This window comes from Quercus suber, unplaced genomic scaffold (genome assembly GCF_002906115.3).
Source record: "Quercus suber isolate HL8 unplaced genomic scaffold, Cork oak 2.0 scaffold_5, whole genome shotgun sequence".
Taxonomy (NCBI): Eukaryota; Viridiplantae; Streptophyta; class Magnoliopsida; order Fagales; family Fagaceae; genus Quercus; species Quercus suber.
Genome location: NW_027069471.1, coordinates 1,988,372 through 2,006,072, shown reverse-complemented (window position 1 = coordinate 2,006,072; position 17,701 = coordinate 1,988,372). Strand labels below are relative to the sequence as shown.

Here is a 17,701-nt window from a genome sequence, read left to right as displayed (position 1 = left end):
CTTCTCCTGTTATTATTATTATTATTTTTTGAAAACCATAACGCATAGAATATACTATTTACTATATCTACTAACATCTATATAATATGGATGCCTCATTATAAACGATTAATTTGATGTAGGCCATTTCTCTTCTGCACAACATATAGCCCAGCACAGAAAGGCACTTGCAGAACTTGTCAAGTTCCATGAGAGTGTATATATATATATATAAAATAAATAACTCCAATTATATGTCAAAAGAATAAGGATAGTGATAATAGTGTTGGATTTTCTAGTTTGGCACTAAGGGGAGAACAAAAATGATAAAACATAATCTCATACAGCACCCACAAAACTTCAGCTTTTATAACAAGCCTGTTTAAATATGTTAAGGTGATCCTCACAAAAAGAGTTGAATGTTGTACAGATAAATTGTATGGCACAGCTGAAATTTACAATACATTATGACTTCCCTCAAAATTTCCATAGCTACATTTCTCAAAAACTCCAAAGGCCCCTATAATTGACTAGAATATGAATCTTGCATCTACAAAGATCTTACCTAAGAAGAAAGTAAGGTTCAAAACCATCCCAGATACAGCCGTCTCTGAATTCAGGGATCAAGTGGTCAGGAATACTATTTTTCTCATGTAATTTAACAACTAACAAATACAGGTTAGAAATCAAAGGGTTCCTAAGGAATGGAGTAATAGTTCTACGAAGTTCAACAACATCAGATAATAGATGTCTACCATCCCCAGCTTTTTCATTGAGAATGATGTTTGAGAGGGCATAAAAGCCAAGCAAATTTGCATACAGAGGTAGAAAAGCATCCTTGTGGTTGCCAACACCTCCTATCCAATCAGCGCCTCCCTGTTTCTCCACATGGTCCTTGACAAATGAGATCAATTGATGGCAAAACCTATGTCTGCAGTTGTGTAAATAACTTCTCATGCCCTCTTTGTCTGAGAAATTTACTGCCCAAGATTTTGAAACTGGTAGATTCTCCAAATGGGAACAGCAAATTTGACTGAGCAAAAGCTTCTCTTCATGATGATTATCAATTTCCTTGTCAAAGACCCGTCTCAAAAGATCTCCTTTGGGTATAGCATAACTAGCTGCATTTAGTACCCACTGCGAAAGATAATCAAAGTACTCAATCCAGTGACCAAAGATAGAAGACAGATGGTCAAAACACAATGCTATTACTTTCTCCACTTGGTTTGGAACCTTCCCAGCATGAGAGCATCTTCCACATCTCTCCAAAGTAAAACACTTCTGAACATCCAAGGCAAGCCTCTGCCTGATCCCATCATCCTCATCCTCTAGCAGCTGGATACAAGTGAACCATATATCCAGTATTTGATGAGCATACATATTGACAGCCTCATTTGGTTCAAAATGAGAGTGTGAATCCTTACATGGGATTTGATTTTTTAGTACAGAAGAATCAATAACCACGGCTTGTTCCAACAATCCGGATGCTATCACAGATTCAGCCGCAGCCTTCCGCATGCTTACTGGCTCAGAAGAGGCACTATGTTGTTTGATTAGGGTTGTGAAAAAAATGATGCAATCATACAAGCGAGCTGATCCTTCCAATTTCTCTGATTGGCAATGTTCAACGGATATTCTCAATCCCACAATGCTCATAAATAAACCAGCAAATTGCTTTACACATACTCCCATGCAACAGATGAGTGTTTCCAGAGTCTTTGAATGTCTTGTGAGTTTGTACAAGGAAAGTAACTTATCCCAAAACTGAAACAAAGAATCACAATCCATCCCACCTATATAAAATGTTTTAGTGCATTTATCGTCACCATGTTTCTGAAACTGAAGCAAGTTCCAAGCAAAAAGAATCCTCAGAATGTAATATGTGCATCTATTATTCTTTTCCAAGTCTAAGAGTTTTATCATTGTTTCATGGAGAGACGATTTGGTCCAATTCTTAATGATCCTAATCTCACCACTTGACAGATCATGGACCTCACTGCCAGATTCTATTGCTTTCACGAATTTAAGTAGCCACTTCAATGTTGTAACTCGAACTTCATATGATGTGTCTGACAAGGAGCGGATCAACCTTTCCTGGAGTCCAGCAAAAGGATTCTCCATTTCAGGTATCTTCAACAATTTTGAATCAAGCATTGGACATCTCTGCGGCATCTGGAACTCTTCAGACACTTCCTTTGATGCTTGAAATACACAACTAAAATAGGACATAGCTGCTTGCTCACGAAGTTCTGCTATAGTGGGATCATAATACGACAACCCATAAGAAGCTTCAACATCTAAGCATTCTGTCGATGACTCCAATAGTAGGTTCCTAATGGCATAAAAGTTTTTGCTCATACTGAATGTTCTTGCAATACTCAGCATGTGATCCAAAACCCTCAAGAAAGAGGTGTTGAGAATGGGGCAAGGGCACCATCCGGGCCTCCCAATCCATGAACGAGTCACAAGAACTTGGATAAAGTCACCAAGAATCTGATCTTTCTTTGAGAAATCAGCAAGATTTCTACAATTCATATCGAGAAGAGAAATTAACTGCAATAGTATTCCATGTATTGAATTAAAGGAAGCATGGTGAGAACCGAGGGCCATGTGCAATGAAATGGATGAAACAGATGATTCTGTGAGTTGGTTTTCTACAAAAGGCAACTCAGAGGCTATATTGTGAAGGACAATTGGCAACTTTTCATTAGAAACAAGACCAGTTAAAGCTCTAGATGCCAGAACTCTGACTCGTAGATTACTTTGGGTTGAACACTTCCTGATGAATGGCATGAACAGGAAAGGGTCAAGCTCATCTCCAGTCTCACTTGCAATTGTTGAAGGCTTGAGCCTGGACAAAAGTATCAGTAAAGGGCACAGACTTGGGTGCACAACATTTGCCAGGTCAGATTCTGAATGCCCAGATGACACATCACCAAGCATCTCAGTTGCAACTTTCAGTTCATTGAATACAAATGTATGTAATGAGGGGTACCTTCAAACAAGTAAATTGAATTTCTTGTTAGACAGAAGATATTACTGTAAGTCAAAAGACTCATGTATATCACACATACAACTATAAAAGTTAAAGCTGCCAACTACATTGTCATCACTAGACTCAGGACAGAGACCACTGTAAAAAGGACAGAGGTCTATCACTATCAATGAATAACAAGGACCAAAAAGTGAAGCATCAAACAAATTTTTGCATTGGTATGTTTATTATATTTTTTGTAATTCCTCAACCTATCATATGTTTATTCTTTGCTACCCAACAACCATACCTGGTCAACCAAATTTGGCAACACACTGCCTACCCCAGAAGTTTATGCTTTTGTCTCAAATTTTAAATCAAGTAATGCATATTTTAAAAATTGACACAGTTAACCAAGTAGACATCTCTCTGCATGGTCAAATTAAGTTCTCAGACAACAATCCTAGTTACTATGCAAACAGGTCCAAAATAGAGAAAGTATCCAGTTCTTCCAAAGTACAGAGCTGGATGATAAGGCTAACTAGTTTAAAGACAATTTACAAACCAACAACTATTTGGGTGATTGAACCTTGCAGGAAAGTATCCTTTTCAGCAAACAATAAGACTGTAGTCTCCCCTTCATTTGGTACTGAAGGAGCTCAAAAATATTCAGGAATAAAAAAATTGATAAGCAAACAAATAAAGCAATCAATCCTTCTCATCACTTTCCTTTCCCTCATACTTCTACATAACCAAACAGGTTCCAATAAAAACAAGAATTTGTAGTAATTATATATATATATATATATATTACCAATCGATGCAAACACTTGATTGCATTCTCAGTAATCAGATTAATTTTTTGATAGGAGTAATAAGATTAATGCAAAATAAATACCATCTCTTGTAATCTAATATTGTTTCTTTTATTCATTTCATTTCTTTCAGCTTCTTTTACAGTAAAACAATCCCCGGAACAGCCATTTTACATCATAGCCTCAAGCATGATAAGAAAAAGTTGTCCTTCTCTGGCCCCTGCCACTCCAACATTTTTCCAGTGTGCTAAGAAAAACACCAACATGATTATGATTGTGTATTAACTCACAAGCTTAAAAAGTGCATTGCCACTCACAAAGGAGCCCTGTAACAAAGAAGTTTGGGGGAAAAAAAAAATTTCCAAATTTAAAGGATTTCTTTCTCCTTCAATATCTTTCGATTTCAACCAATTAGGCTTAAATTAAGGCCTTGTAGCTTGTGTTTTCGAGCCTTTCTTGCTGAATGAAGAAACATTGATTTAAAAATCAAATCTTAAAAAAGCATTTTTCCAGCCTTGATACGAATATCTTTTGGTCTATCAATCTCTGGTCCCTAAAATCCTACCCAAGTTACATAAACTCCAACAAGTAGAATATAAAGGTCATATTGACATCAACTTTAAATATCCTAAAAAGGGAATCTTTCCAGCATATGTGTATAAAGAATTCTGTCTTGATGGCCCACTTAGTAAAGTATCTGGAAATACTAAATCCAAGTAAAAAATTCTGCAAATGGAAGAAAAGAAACGTTAAATTAAGAAACCATACCTATGAAAAAATTCAAGCCCACTTAACGCACGTCTTGCTGATTCTCGTTTTTGAATATTAAGGAATCCAATCATGCGACGAACTAAAGCAGTGTATGCCAGACAAGCACTGTTCCGTACCTCCCAGTATGGTGAAGAGAAGGAGCGAATAGAAATAATTAGAGCCTCAGCAGAGAACCCTGAAGTATCAGTAGCCAGATTAGTGTCATTGAAAGCAGCTCTAAGGACATTGAATGCATGTACTGTAGGAACTAGACCCTCATGTCGGATTTTCGAGGTCTTTTCACTCTCAATTATCTCAGGTTGCATTGCAGACTTGGTTTCTTGGTTTCGTTTTGTTGACAAAATTATACATGAGTCACCATTTGTTCCATTGGTTTCATTCAGATTCAGTAAAGACCCATTAGCTACATCAATTAGCCATCGCAGTGCTCGTGGTAGAAGCTTCTTTGGTGCACCTTCTGGCTCTGAGAGAAATAGAGCAGTAAATGCAGCTGGAATGCCTGCACTTCTCCTTAATAAATCATCCACAATTTGTCCCTTGGCTACAGTTCTTTCCATAAGTTGCTCCATCCAAGATTCTGTCAACTTACAGAGTCTGAGAAGAGACACTATTTTAGAATAGATTTCCACAATATTCGATTAAAACAGAGAAATCAACCACCAACAACCTCTGAATAAATTCAACCCCACCTAACATGGAGAATGGGATTTGACTAAAGGATAATTTAAATAATGATATCAAATAAAATCTTTAGGACAAAACTTAAATACAGTACCTTAGGTGTTATTCCTTAAGTTCCTCTCTTAAAATTCAGCCATGTGGCTACTTAACTAAAAAATACACTTCTATCTCATGAGAAAAAATCCATAAAACAGAATCTTAAGAGGAGAACCTAAGGAACAATACATAAGTACTATACCTAAGTCTTGCCCAAATCCTTAATACAACTCAAGACTCTCCAAAAAAAGTGCAAAGGCTTGGAAGTAATACAACAACAACAATAACAACAAAGCTTTAATCCCAAATTTTTAGGGCTGGCTATAAATCCTCAAAAAATTAGTCAGGGTTGGCCACATGTATACTTGGAATAATTGATTCCTTTATGTTAACATTAAGGCTTAGTTGATTCAAGTTTATTTGTATTTCTTTTCTAAAAGAGTAAATACCACAACAACAAAGCTTTAGTCCCAAAATTTTTGGGATTGGCTATAGATCCTCAAAAAATAAGTCAGGGTCGGCCACATGTATACTCAATATAATTGATTCCTTTATGTTAGTGATAAGGGGAATTTTTAATTGAAAAAATAAAAGTTGATCTCCAAAGACCCGTCAGCTCTATTATGCAAGCTGAAGGTAGTAAGCTGAAGGTAGTAAGCTGAAGGGTAAGCTGAAGGTAGTAAGCTGAAAGTAGTAAGCTAAAGGGTAAGCTAAAGGTAGTAAACTGAAGGTAGTAAGCTGAAGGGTAAGCTGAAGATAGTAAGCTGAAGATAGTAAGCTGAAGGTAGTAAGCTCAAGATAGTAAGCTGAAGATAGTAAGCTGAAGGTAGTAAGCTAAAGGTAGTAAGCTGAAGGGTAAGTTGAAGATAGTAAGCTGAAGGTAGTAAGCTGAAGATAGTAAGCTGAAGGTAGTAAGCTGAAGGGTAAGCTGAAGGCAGTAAGCTAAAGATAATAAAGCTGACGACCCTAACGAGGTCGTAGGCAAAGCTGACGACCCTAAAGCTGACGACCTTAACGAGGACGTAGGCAAAGCTGACGACCCTGACGAGGCAGTAGGCGAAGCTGACGACCCTAATGAGGGAGTAGGCAAAGCTGACGGCTCCAATGTATTCTTGACTTGATCACCACGCATGAATGATAAAAAGATGACTTGCTTTCCACGTTCAATATTAGAGTCCTATAAGGAAAGGATTCCGCAATCTACACTCATAAGGATTCCTATAAGGAAAAAGACTTCTACTCCAAGGAAGAGAGGTCACCCTCTACTACTATAAAAACCCCAATACCCTCACAAGCCAAGGTACGCATAATTGACCCCGCTCTAGCACTTTAAAGTTGTGAGAAGTTCTAACTTGACCTTCGGAGGGTATTTGGCCGGTACCATACCGGTACTCCTCTTAAGGTCTTCAGCTTTTGTGTTGTGCAGGCGCTGTTTCGAGTGTGCGAGGACCGTGTGGCTCACTGGTGGTTTTTTCGGCATCATCAGTTGGCGCCGTCTGTGGGGAAGATTTTTACAACTTGTAAGCCATATTATCGCTTCCCGGACAAAGAGTTGCATGGTACTTACTCGCTCAATGGCGACCACGAACAACGTTCAAGGAGACGAACCACGCCCAATTGCACTCGAGAGACAGGTGCAGACTCTCATTGCAACCATGGAACGCCTCACTAAGCAAAACAACGATCTGGAGGAACAGTTATGCCAGAAAAATGCAAGTCACAGCACTGAAGAGCAGAACCAAGAAGGCACCAGTGCCGATAGAAGAGAACGAGAAAGGCTGGAAGGCAGTAATGCTCCTAATAGACCGAAGCGTCAAAATCTGAGCATGCCATCCCTCACGGATGCAACTCAACCACACATTGCCACGGAGATACAGGCAATAAAGGAACAAATGGAGGTCATGATGAATGCCTCAAAGGACGGGTATCTAGCGACCTTGACGATCTGGTAAATCGCACCGACTCGCCGTTCACTGCAGCTGTCAATTCCTTCCCCCTACCACATAAATTTCGCATGCCGCATATAGACAGTTACGACGGAGTGAAGGACCCTCTAGATCACCTAGAGACCTTCAAGACCTTGATGCACCTTCAAGGGGTAGCGGACGAAATCATGTGTAGAGTCTTCCCTACAACGCTGAAGGGCCCCGCAAGGGTATGGTTCAGCCGATTGACGCCGAACTCCATCAGCACTTTCAAAGAGCTAAGCGCTCAGTTCACTACGCACTTTATTGGGGGACACAGGTATAAGAAGTCCACGGCATGCTTGATGAGTATCAAGCAACAAGAGGACGAGACGCTGAGATCCTACATAATGCGCTTCAATAAAGAAGCGCTATCGATCGACGAAGCCGACGACAAAATACTTGTAGCAGCCTTCACAAATGGGTTGCGAAAGGGTAACTTTTTGTTCTCACTATACAAAAACGACCCCAAGACCATGTCGGAAGTACTCTACAGGGCCACCAAGTACATGAATGCTGAAGACGCGCTTCTGACTCGAGAGAAGAGAGAAAGACAGGAAGATACGCAACAGGACAGAGGGCGGAAGATGGCAAGAACTGGAGACGCTGGACGGACAGAAGCTACACCACCTATAGAACACCAAGCACCTACGGAAGTACTACTAGTAGAAAGGATGGCATGAAGAGCGGCACCCCTTTATTTCTAGTTTACCTTAGTGAATTTTAGTTATACTCCTCAATTTTTTTATTTACTTTAGTTTTTGCTACAAAGCCCAAAGGGCAGGTTTTTGTTTTCTTTTTAAGAACTACTTTTTCTATGAATGCATGGTTTATTATAATAAGAGGAGTTTATTTAGACATGGCTAAGTCGCCTACGGGTAGACACATAGCCAAAGTCGCCTACGGGTGAACAGTCACTATACTAAGTCACCTACGGGTAGACGCATGGCCAAAGTCGCCTACGGGTGGACGGTCACTACACAAAGTCGCCTACAGGTGGACGGTCACTACGCTAGGTCACCTACGAGTAGACGGTCACTATGCTAAGTCACCTACGGGTAGACGCATGGCTAAAGTCGCCTACGGGTGGACGGTCACTACGCTAAGTCACCTACGGGTAGACGGTCACTACGCTAAACAACCTACGGGTAGACGCGTGGTCAAAGTTGCCTACGGGTAAATAGTCATTACATTAAGTCACCTACGGGTAGACGCATGACCGAAGTCGACTATGGGTAGATGATCACCATACTAAGTCGCCTACAAGTGGACAACCAAAATGATGACAAGGTACCAACACTTAGTCACCTCAATAAGTCCACAAAGTGGATGACCCTATTAAATCCACAAGGTGGACAACATTGATGAGTCCAAAGTGGACGGCCTCAAACTGAGAGAATGAAAAGTTATTAAGTCTACAAAGTGGACGAGTTTATCATTGAGTCTACTGCTAAGTCCACAAAGTGGACAAATTCATTACCAAGTCTACAAAGTAGACGAGCGTAAGTTCACAAAGTGGATGGGCCTATTGCCAAGTCTACAAAGTAGACGAGTTTAATATAAATCCACAAACTTTGACCAAAGTCTATAAAGCAAATCAGCCTAAGTTCACAAAGTGGACAGACATATTACCAAGTCTACGAAGTAGATGAGCCTAAGTCCACAAAGCGGATGACCCCTCAAAAATGAATGAACTTATCCACAAAGTGGATGAATGTATGACTTGTCCCACAAGTGGACGAGTCCATCAAGTAAAAGCAAGCTAATGCCATTATCCACAAATGGATGGATTCGTGAACAAATCCATAACAGGCTGGGCAAGGACGACGCTATCATCTTTTAGGTCTGCCACGAACTTGGTAAGATCGTCACCTTCCTCAAAAATAGTGTCGCCCACGGGTGTTCAAGTCTACGAAGTAGATGAGCCTAAGTCCACAAAGCGGATGACCCCTCAAAAATGAATGAACTTATCCACAAAGTGGATGAATGTATGACTTGTCCCACAAGTGGACGAGTCCATCAAGTAAAAGCAAGCTAATGCCATTATCCACAAATGGATGGATTCGTGAACAAATCCATAACAGGCTGGGCAAGGACGACGCTATCATCTTTTAGGTCTGCCACGAACTTGGTAAGATCGTCACCTTCCTCAAAAATAGTGTCGCCCACGGGTGTTGACTGTAGAGGCTCATCCGAAAAACAGAACCGATCAATTAGCGTCACATGCTCAAGCATTTAATAAAGGCTGCTCGAGGCGTCATACATAAGTGACCTTTTTGACGATGTTAACTCCATAACCCGGCAGCTAAAGCTGACGAGGTTATGGAGTGGGGGGCAACTAATAAGGGGAATTTTTAATTGAAAAAATAAAAGTTGATCTCCAAAGACCCGTCAGCTCTATTATGCAAGCTGAAGGTAGTAAGCTGAAGGTAGTAAGCTGAAGGTAGTAAGCTGAAAGTAGTAAGCTGAAGGGTAAGCTGAAGATAGTAAGCTGAAGATAGTAAGCTGAAGGTAGCAAGCTGAAGATAGTAAGCTGAAGATAGTAAGCTGAAGGGTAAGCTGAACATAGTAAGCTGAAGGTAGTAAGCTGAAGATAGTAAGCTGAAGATAGTAAGCTGAAGGTAGTAAGCTGAAGGTAGTAAGCTGAAGGCAGTAAGCTGAAGGGTAAGCTGAAGGCAGTAAGCTGAAGATAATAAAGCTGACGACCCTAAAGCTGACGACCCTAACGAGGTCGTAGGCAAAACTGACGACCCTAAAGCTGACGACCTTAACGAGGACGTAGGCAAAGCTGACGACCCTGACGAGGCAGTAGGCGAAGCTGACGACCCTAATGAGGGAGTAGACAAAGCTGACGGCTCTAAAGCTGACGGCTCCAATGTATTCTTGACTTGATCACCACGCATGAATGATAAAAAGATGACTTGCTTTCCACGTTCAATATTAGAGTCCTATAAGGAAAGGATTCCGCAATCTACGCTCATAAGGATTCCTATAAGAAAAAGACTTCTACTCCAAGGAAGAGAGGTCCACCCTCTACTACTATAAAAACCCCAATACCCTCACAAGCCAAGGTACGCATAATTGACCCCGCTCTAGCACTTTAGAGTTGTGAAAAGTTCTAACTTGACCTTCGGAGGGTATTTGGCCGGTACCATACCGGTACTCCTCTTAAGGTCTTCAGCTTTTGTTTTGTGCAGGCGCTGTTTCGAGTGTGCGAGGACAGTGTGGCTCACAGGTGGTTTTTTCGGCATCATCAGTTAGCATTAAGGCTTAGTTGATTCAACTTTATTTGTATTTCTTTTCCAAAAGAATAAAACACTTGATGTTTTGGTAATCTAAAATTTCATCATGACTAAGAATCCAACTAAGAATTAATTTTCCCCAATTCAAGTTATGCATCTAAAAAGAAATCTAATTGAACAGTGAGTAAATTCAATTACATTCAGAAGGAACAAAGTAATCCCATCACAGGACACTGCAATCTGTTTTCTTCACACATTACTCAAACATATTTCCAGAGTATCACACATTACTCAGGTCTAAGACAAAGCAAATGAGGAAATGCAGATACAGGTTAAATTCTAGATAAATTAAAAACTGAAAATAATGCTATAATAGTCAACTCAACTTGCCACTCCAACCACCATTGCTCATTATCAATCCTTCATCTCAAAATAAGATGGAAATTATTGCAGTTTATTCAGTAATGAAGGGAAAAAAAAAAGTTGGGGTTTTGGTGGGGGGGGGGGGGGTAACTACCCCAAAACGATGTTTTGATTTAAAACTTTTTTTTTTTTGGGGGGGGGGGGGGGTGTTGGAAATTAAACTTGAAGGACCAAAGTGAAAGCAAGTCATAAGCTCATGGGGTTAATTACAAATTTTGAATCTAGAGGGACTAAAATGACAGTCATTCGAGAGTTAAAGGGATTAATCACAGGTTCGGAAACTTAGGGGGACAAAAAAGGCTGCAACACCAAAGTTGAGGGACCATAGTAAAACATATTATAGCCCAAATTTTCCTATTAGAATCATTTGCTGTTTCTGTTGTCTATATGTGTGTGTGAAATGATTCCCCCATAAATAGGTGCGTCCAAGGCAAGAAATAAAATATGATATCATAATGCAACTACCAGTAAAAAAAAAAAATCAAATGGAAACATACGTTGGATCATTTGAACAAAGTAAACGGTTGCAAAGAGCTGTAAATCCAGCCCTCGTCTTATCAATTGCACCATTATGTTTCATCTTCAGAAGGACTTCTAAGAAGTGGCTCCCAATTTTTTCAAGTTGTTTCACATCAAGCATTGCATCAGATTCTGTCATCAGCGAAGAGTTGGTGTCAGAGCGGGGGACCCCAAACTCTAATGTATCCGAAGCACCGCTACTTGGTAAAGGTATCTTTCTTATGATGGTTCCCAAAAGAAGACTCACCTGATGACAAAAATATATTACAATTGAAGATAGCAGTCTTCAACAGTAAAACTCAAGATATCTAACAAGCCTGAACACATATGCCGTATAACCAGGCATTTCGTGGACATCATCCTATGAATTGTGTTTTAAATTTTTTTTAAAAACTGTTTACCACCAGAGAAATGAACAAAAACATGCATTCCATGAGCAAACACAAACGAAGCTGGCAGCCAATAAGGAAAGTACCTCTTTCATAGCGAGCCAGCAACCAACCATAACTATCTGGTCTGATGGTCTGGCATCCTGGACAACTTTTGAACTTTTATCTTCATGGTCTGAAGAATGTGCCTGCCCATCCACATCATCCGAAACCTCAAACAGGAAATTATCATCATCAACCATCTCATCCATGTCTTCTGGAAGATACCAAGCATCTGCAGAAACCACCCAAAGTGCCAAAGAAGTTATTCTCATAATGAGCTCCAAGAGTTTCTCCAATAAATCTCTCATCTCTAAGAAGCTAGCCAAGACTACATCAGAATTCCAATCCAATTCCTCAAAAGTATACCGCAGAGCAAGTAATACACCATGAACAAAGCTGTTCTTGCATGCTTCAGGCAGGTCCCTCTCTCCCTCCTCCACAGTAACATTTAACCAATCTATAAGTGATTTCATATATTCTATGACAGGATGCCTAGTTTTGCCAGTCTGGTCATCTCCATTTACTAGTTCAGGTTGTGAACGAAAACAGACAAGATTAATTGATGCATTGATAATCCACCCCAGCTCCAAAACGTACTTCCTAAAAATAAACCGTAAAGTCAGAGATCCCGCATCACTTTCTCTCACACGTGGACTGCAAACTAATTTCTTAGCCCAAGAAATTACTTTCTGGACCATGTCTTCACTTGAAATTCCAGGAAGTGGGGTAGGAAAATGTAGCAATATACGAAAAGAATTCTCTCTCAGCCTGTCCCAACTATCTACTATTGACCCAACTAACAACAAAGTTGAATCAGGTAATGTAATTCCTTTATTGTAAGGATAGAGACAGCTTTCAGGAGTAAGAGATCTACAGTCTTCTTGGTTAGAAGGCACAATAGACCAAACATTAAGCATTATCAGAATGAGGTCCATGGCCATTATTTTTCTCTTGTAAGGAGCAGAAGGATAACATGAGAAAAATAGAAAAGAACTGAACCACCTCATAAAATGAAAAAGATCGTCAGCTCTGTTAACTGTAGTTTCCTCACTTCCATTTAAAAAATGCACTTCAGTGTTACCGTGATAGACATGTGGTTGCCAGCTGCCCTGCTTGAATTGTCTCTCCAAGGCTGTCCGAACCCGAGAAAAGAACTTTCTGAATAAGCTGCTCCACTTCATCTGAAAAGCAGTAGAGCAACACCTCATGTTTAATGGCACTGCTTCCTTCATCAGAGTAAGTTCTAAATGGGAAGGCAAACTAGATGTCTTGGGGTTTAAGAAAAGGGACTCAGCAGCATCTACACGTAGTGACTCATCGACATGGGTCAGTGCCAGTACAAGCCACTCAACAGGGACTTCCACCTCAATCCCCTTTATGCAGACAAGAGCATTACACGAAAAGCGATCTGATCCAAGCCCACCCTCTTTATCCTGTACCCCATTTTTCTTGCACCAATCAATGTCCCCCTCAATCAAAGCAAGTAAACGAGAGACCTTGAACAATGACACTAAAATGGCCACTTGCTGTTCAACCTTTAGTTCCATGTTTGAAAGACCAGTCTCATGATATAACAGTCCATTTTCAGCCCCATTTGGCCCAATGGAGATAAAAGCAAGCATAGTAAATATACTATCCACATCCACCTCAAGTATAACAGGCAGAGCATAAGTGTTCAAATTCGAACGAAGCTTTGAAAGTCCAGAACCAAGCCCATACAAAAGTGGGGGCAAGCAATTCCCTCTATAAATGGCATAACCGTTTGCAATACCCTCACTGCTCCAACACTCATCACGCAAGTACTCAAGGAAACACTTCAAAAACGTCGTTACAGCACAGCAAACATCATCATCAACATACGCCTGTATCGTCTCATACAGCAAGTCAGGACTCATCTCTAACATAGTCTTTGCCCCCAACCTCCTTGTCAGTGAAGCTAAAGGAACATATCTACCCTTACAACGCGGCCCCAAGCAAAGAAGATATGAAGTAATCTTTTCCAAAAACGGCTTTATTCTCTCCCCACCTTCTGATCACTAAAATGGCCACTTGCTGTTCAACCTTTAGTTCCATGTTTGAAAGACCAGTCTCATGATATAACAGTCCATTTTCAGCCCCATTTGGCCCAATGGAGATAAAAGCAAGCATAGTAAATATACTATCCACATCCACCTCAAGTATAACAGGCAGAGCATAAGTGTTCAAATTCGAACGAAGCTTTGAAAGTCCAGAACCAAGCCCATACAAAAGTGGGGGCAAGCAATTCCCTCTATAAATGGCATAACCGTTTGCAATACCCTCACTGCTCCAACACTCATCACGCAAGTACTCAAGGAAACACTTCAAAAACGTCGTTACAGCACAGCAAACATCATCATCAACATACGCCTGTATCGTCTCATACAGCAAGTCAGGACTCATCTCTAACATAGTCTTTGCCCCCAACCTCCTTGTCAGTGAAGCTAAAGGAACATATCTACCCTTACAACGCGGCCCCAAGCAAAGAAGATATGAAGTAATCTTTTCCAAAAACGGCTTTATTCTCTCCCCACCTTCTGACCAACAAAGTGAAGATTGAATGTCTAGGAAAAGATCAAACACGAGATGAACTTGCCTCACCGTCTGACTCAAAGGATCCTCTAAATTATTCCATACAATTCTCATTATCCGAGCCCCCATTTCCTCCGTAATCAACTCATAATCCCCCAAAGGGTTACTAATATTAGCTAAAACCGACGTCTTTATCTGTTGCAAACAAATCTGCAGCACAGTCAATGCGTGGAAATTAAAATGACTATCACTCGGGTTCTCACAATACTCACAAAGCTCAGGCAAAATCCCATCAAACAATATAGTCATAACACAATTACCACCACCACCACCATCATCACTCTCTCTCTCTAAATCAAACCGGGTATTAAGCACATCCCTCGAAACAGCAGTGAGCACACCTCTAATCAAACAAAGTCTACTCAAAACCGCGAAATTCGCTATCTTATCACATAAATCACCCTTATAAGGAACCTTATCAATCACATTCCTAAGCTCATTAACTGAAATAACCGAATTAACTGTAATGCGATTGAATATACCTCGAATGATGAATAAGGCGAGTTGTTGAGGGTTTAAGCAGACCTGAAGGGCAGCAAAAAAGCAGACCCCGGCCGCAACGAAACAGTCCCGAGAAAAGGCGATGGAGTTGAGAACGCTCAAGATAACCGTCAGAGAAGCTTCTAGAATGTTCGAGTCCGTTAACTGTGACGGAAACCGTTGGAAAAGGTAGTACAAGCAGGAGAGAGCTTCTTGGCATTGTTCCATCACAATAGGCGAAGGCCGAGCCCAGTCTTTCGTCTCCGAAACGACGCTGTTCAAGCTCGAAACGACGTCGTAAGCCACGATCAACGCGCATTCTTCGATCACGTCAGCCAAATAGCCTAGCTTCGGCAGTCCCAAAACCGACAGCGCCACGCGTGACGCGCAGAAGAAGCGGTTTTTCTTTTGACGCTTTTCGTGGTGATCGGCGTAACTGAGGAAGAGCGCGTGGAAGGACGAGCGGATGAGGGAGTGGTGGTGTTGGGATTTGGAGAGAGAGGAGACGAGGGTTTTGTGCAGGGGCTGAGAGTTTTCCAAGAACAGGAGCTCCAAGTAAAAACCCGAGGCTTCGCGGATTGAATCCTCGTGTTGTTCAGAGTTGGCGTTTGACAAGAAGTCGTTGAAGGAAGAAGCGAGCTTCTTGGCGTGGTTGATTTGGGAGTAAATGGAATTGAGAGAAACGAGATGGTTCAGTTCTGCGTAGAATTTCGACGAAGGGTTGGTTTGGAGAGCTGTGAGTAAAGACTCGGTGTACGAGTTTGGGAAAACGACGGCGTTGTATGTGTAACGGTGACGGTGTTGTAGTGCTCGCCATTTCGCTGACATGGTGAGTTTAGTCTCAGAGGTGGAGGTGGTGGTGGTGGTGGTGGTGTTGTGGCGGCTTGAATGGAGGGTTTTAGGGTGAAGTGAAAAAAAGACAGAGAGGAAAGCTTGGAGGAGTTGTATTGGGCTTGAAATATGGAAAGATTTTACGGCCCACAGAACTTTTTTTTTTTTTTTTTTCTTTTTGGGTATTGTATGGGCTCAAGTATTTTTGAAGCAGTGAACCATTTCTTTTGGACTGTTCTCTTGAGTTTCGGCTTTTTTTAGGGTATTAGTAATATTTATACGCCTTCAATGGTATATTTAGGGTATTAGTAATAATTTTATATATAATACTATTTTTTTTTTGGAGAAACATATATAATACTATATAATTATATATAACCACCCTTTTTAAAAAAAAAAATTATATATAACCGTCCTTTTAACTTTAATTGACCGCCCTTGTTAGCGTTGCTATATATATATGCATAAATATTCAAAGTTTCTAACTTGTTCCCAAAAAAAAATTTCTAACTTAATTCTGAGTTTGAGACTTCTTACATTCATCAAACATTCATCAAAAAGTTTGAGGCTTTCTACCTGTTTATAAAAAAGGGAAAAAAAATTCTTTGATTTCTTGAAACAATAGAGATTGTGGGGTTTCGATATGATCCTACAGATGATGAATTGATGAAGATTTTAATGAACAAGGTCAACGACTCTGAACAACATACTCACCTAAATCATCAATTTATTGTGAATGATTGTGAGATATATGGCAAAATTCCTCCATGGGAAATATATGATTCTCATATCCACTATCATTTACACACTTTCCACCGCAAGCTCTACGTCTTCACCGACCTCAAAACAACAACCGGCAATCGTGTGTGCAGGGCTGCCGCTTGCGGAACCTGGCTTGAAAAAAGCAAGCCCAAAAGACTCTACGATTCTCAGGGCAATGTTATTGGGATCGACAGGATGCTCTCTTTTAAGGCCAAGGATCTCCATTCGGGCAAATTCAATAAAACTAATTGGATAATGCACGAGTTCTCCTTGGCAAATCAGGAATTTGGAAGAATCAACACAGTCCTGTGTGTCATCTATAAACTAAATAAAGGGTCAGGGTCAGATTGTGAGGAGGCCAACGAAAGAGGTCTCAAAAGAGCTTTTTCTTCTGCTACTGCTGATGAAGAGTTCCCATGCTTCAATACAACTGCTGCTGCTGCTGTGATTTCACTTGAGCCTGAGCCTGAGATGCCTAGTGCTGATGATGAAGAGTTCGCTGCATGGGTTTCTGGATGTTTTTCTTCTACTGCCGTTGTCGCTGAAGAGGCCTCAACCCTCAATACAACTGGTGTGATGTCACATGGACAAGAAGATGCCCAAGCCCAAGAACACAAAAGAAGACGGTTGGATGCTGTTGCTGATGCTGATGCTGATGCTTTTACGAATGAAGAGTGTGCTGCATGGATAGCTGATCCCACATTCCCAGATGAACCATTGAGTCAAATATTTTCTGATCTACCACCCCTGGTTGAAGTATGCAGTCAATCCAAATCAGACTCTGTTGCTGATTATGATGCATTAATTACTTCATTAATTTCTGATCCGACACAACCCGATGAAGTATGGAGTAAAATCTTTTGTATATGAGAATTCTTTTTCTTCTCTTTTAGTCTTGCACAGATTTTTTGTTCTTCTCTTTTCAGTTTATAGTTAGCATGTCTATGGTTATACTCTGGAAAATGGGTTGTTAGCAATGTAGCTTAAGAATTGAAGGATTGTACAAGAACTTGTTTTGATGGTGAAGGAGCTATTTGTCAACTCAAAGTTATAAACTTCTTATGCTTTCTTCTCTTATTTGCAATCTTTATTTTTTGATATATATAAATGTGTTGTGAAGGTTTAGATATAGTGTGACTCTTATTTCTTGGTTTCATTTATCACATTTTTTTTTCATTCTCTT

The 17,701-nt window shown here is 40.4% G+C and overlaps 2 protein-coding genes across 2 annotated transcripts; one reads left to right on the top strand and one right to left on the bottom strand.

Moving 5' to 3' along the window:
* Positions 1-321: 321 nt before the first annotated feature.
* LOC111996878 (uncharacterized) lies at positions 322-15,847 on the bottom strand. Its single transcript, XM_065772176.1, has 5 exons — positions 14,388-15,847; positions 11,880-13,861; positions 11,383-11,651; positions 4,537-5,133; positions 322-2,974 (listed from the first exon to the last, which is right to left on the bottom strand). The coding sequence occupies exons 1-5, from the start codon at positions 15,751-15,753 to the stop codon at positions 541-543; spliced, it is 6,648 nt and encodes a 2,215-aa protein (XP_065628248.1). The 5' UTR covers positions 15,754-15,847; the 3' UTR covers positions 322-540.
* Positions 15,848-16,434: 587 nt separating this feature from the next.
* On the top strand, positions 16,435-17,388 carry LOC111996886 (NAC domain-containing protein 102). Its single transcript, XM_024028932.1, has one exon. The coding sequence runs from the start codon at positions 16,435-16,437 to the stop codon at positions 17,386-17,388; it is 954 nt and encodes a 317-aa protein (XP_023884700.1).
* Positions 17,389-17,701: the final 313 nt, after the last annotated feature.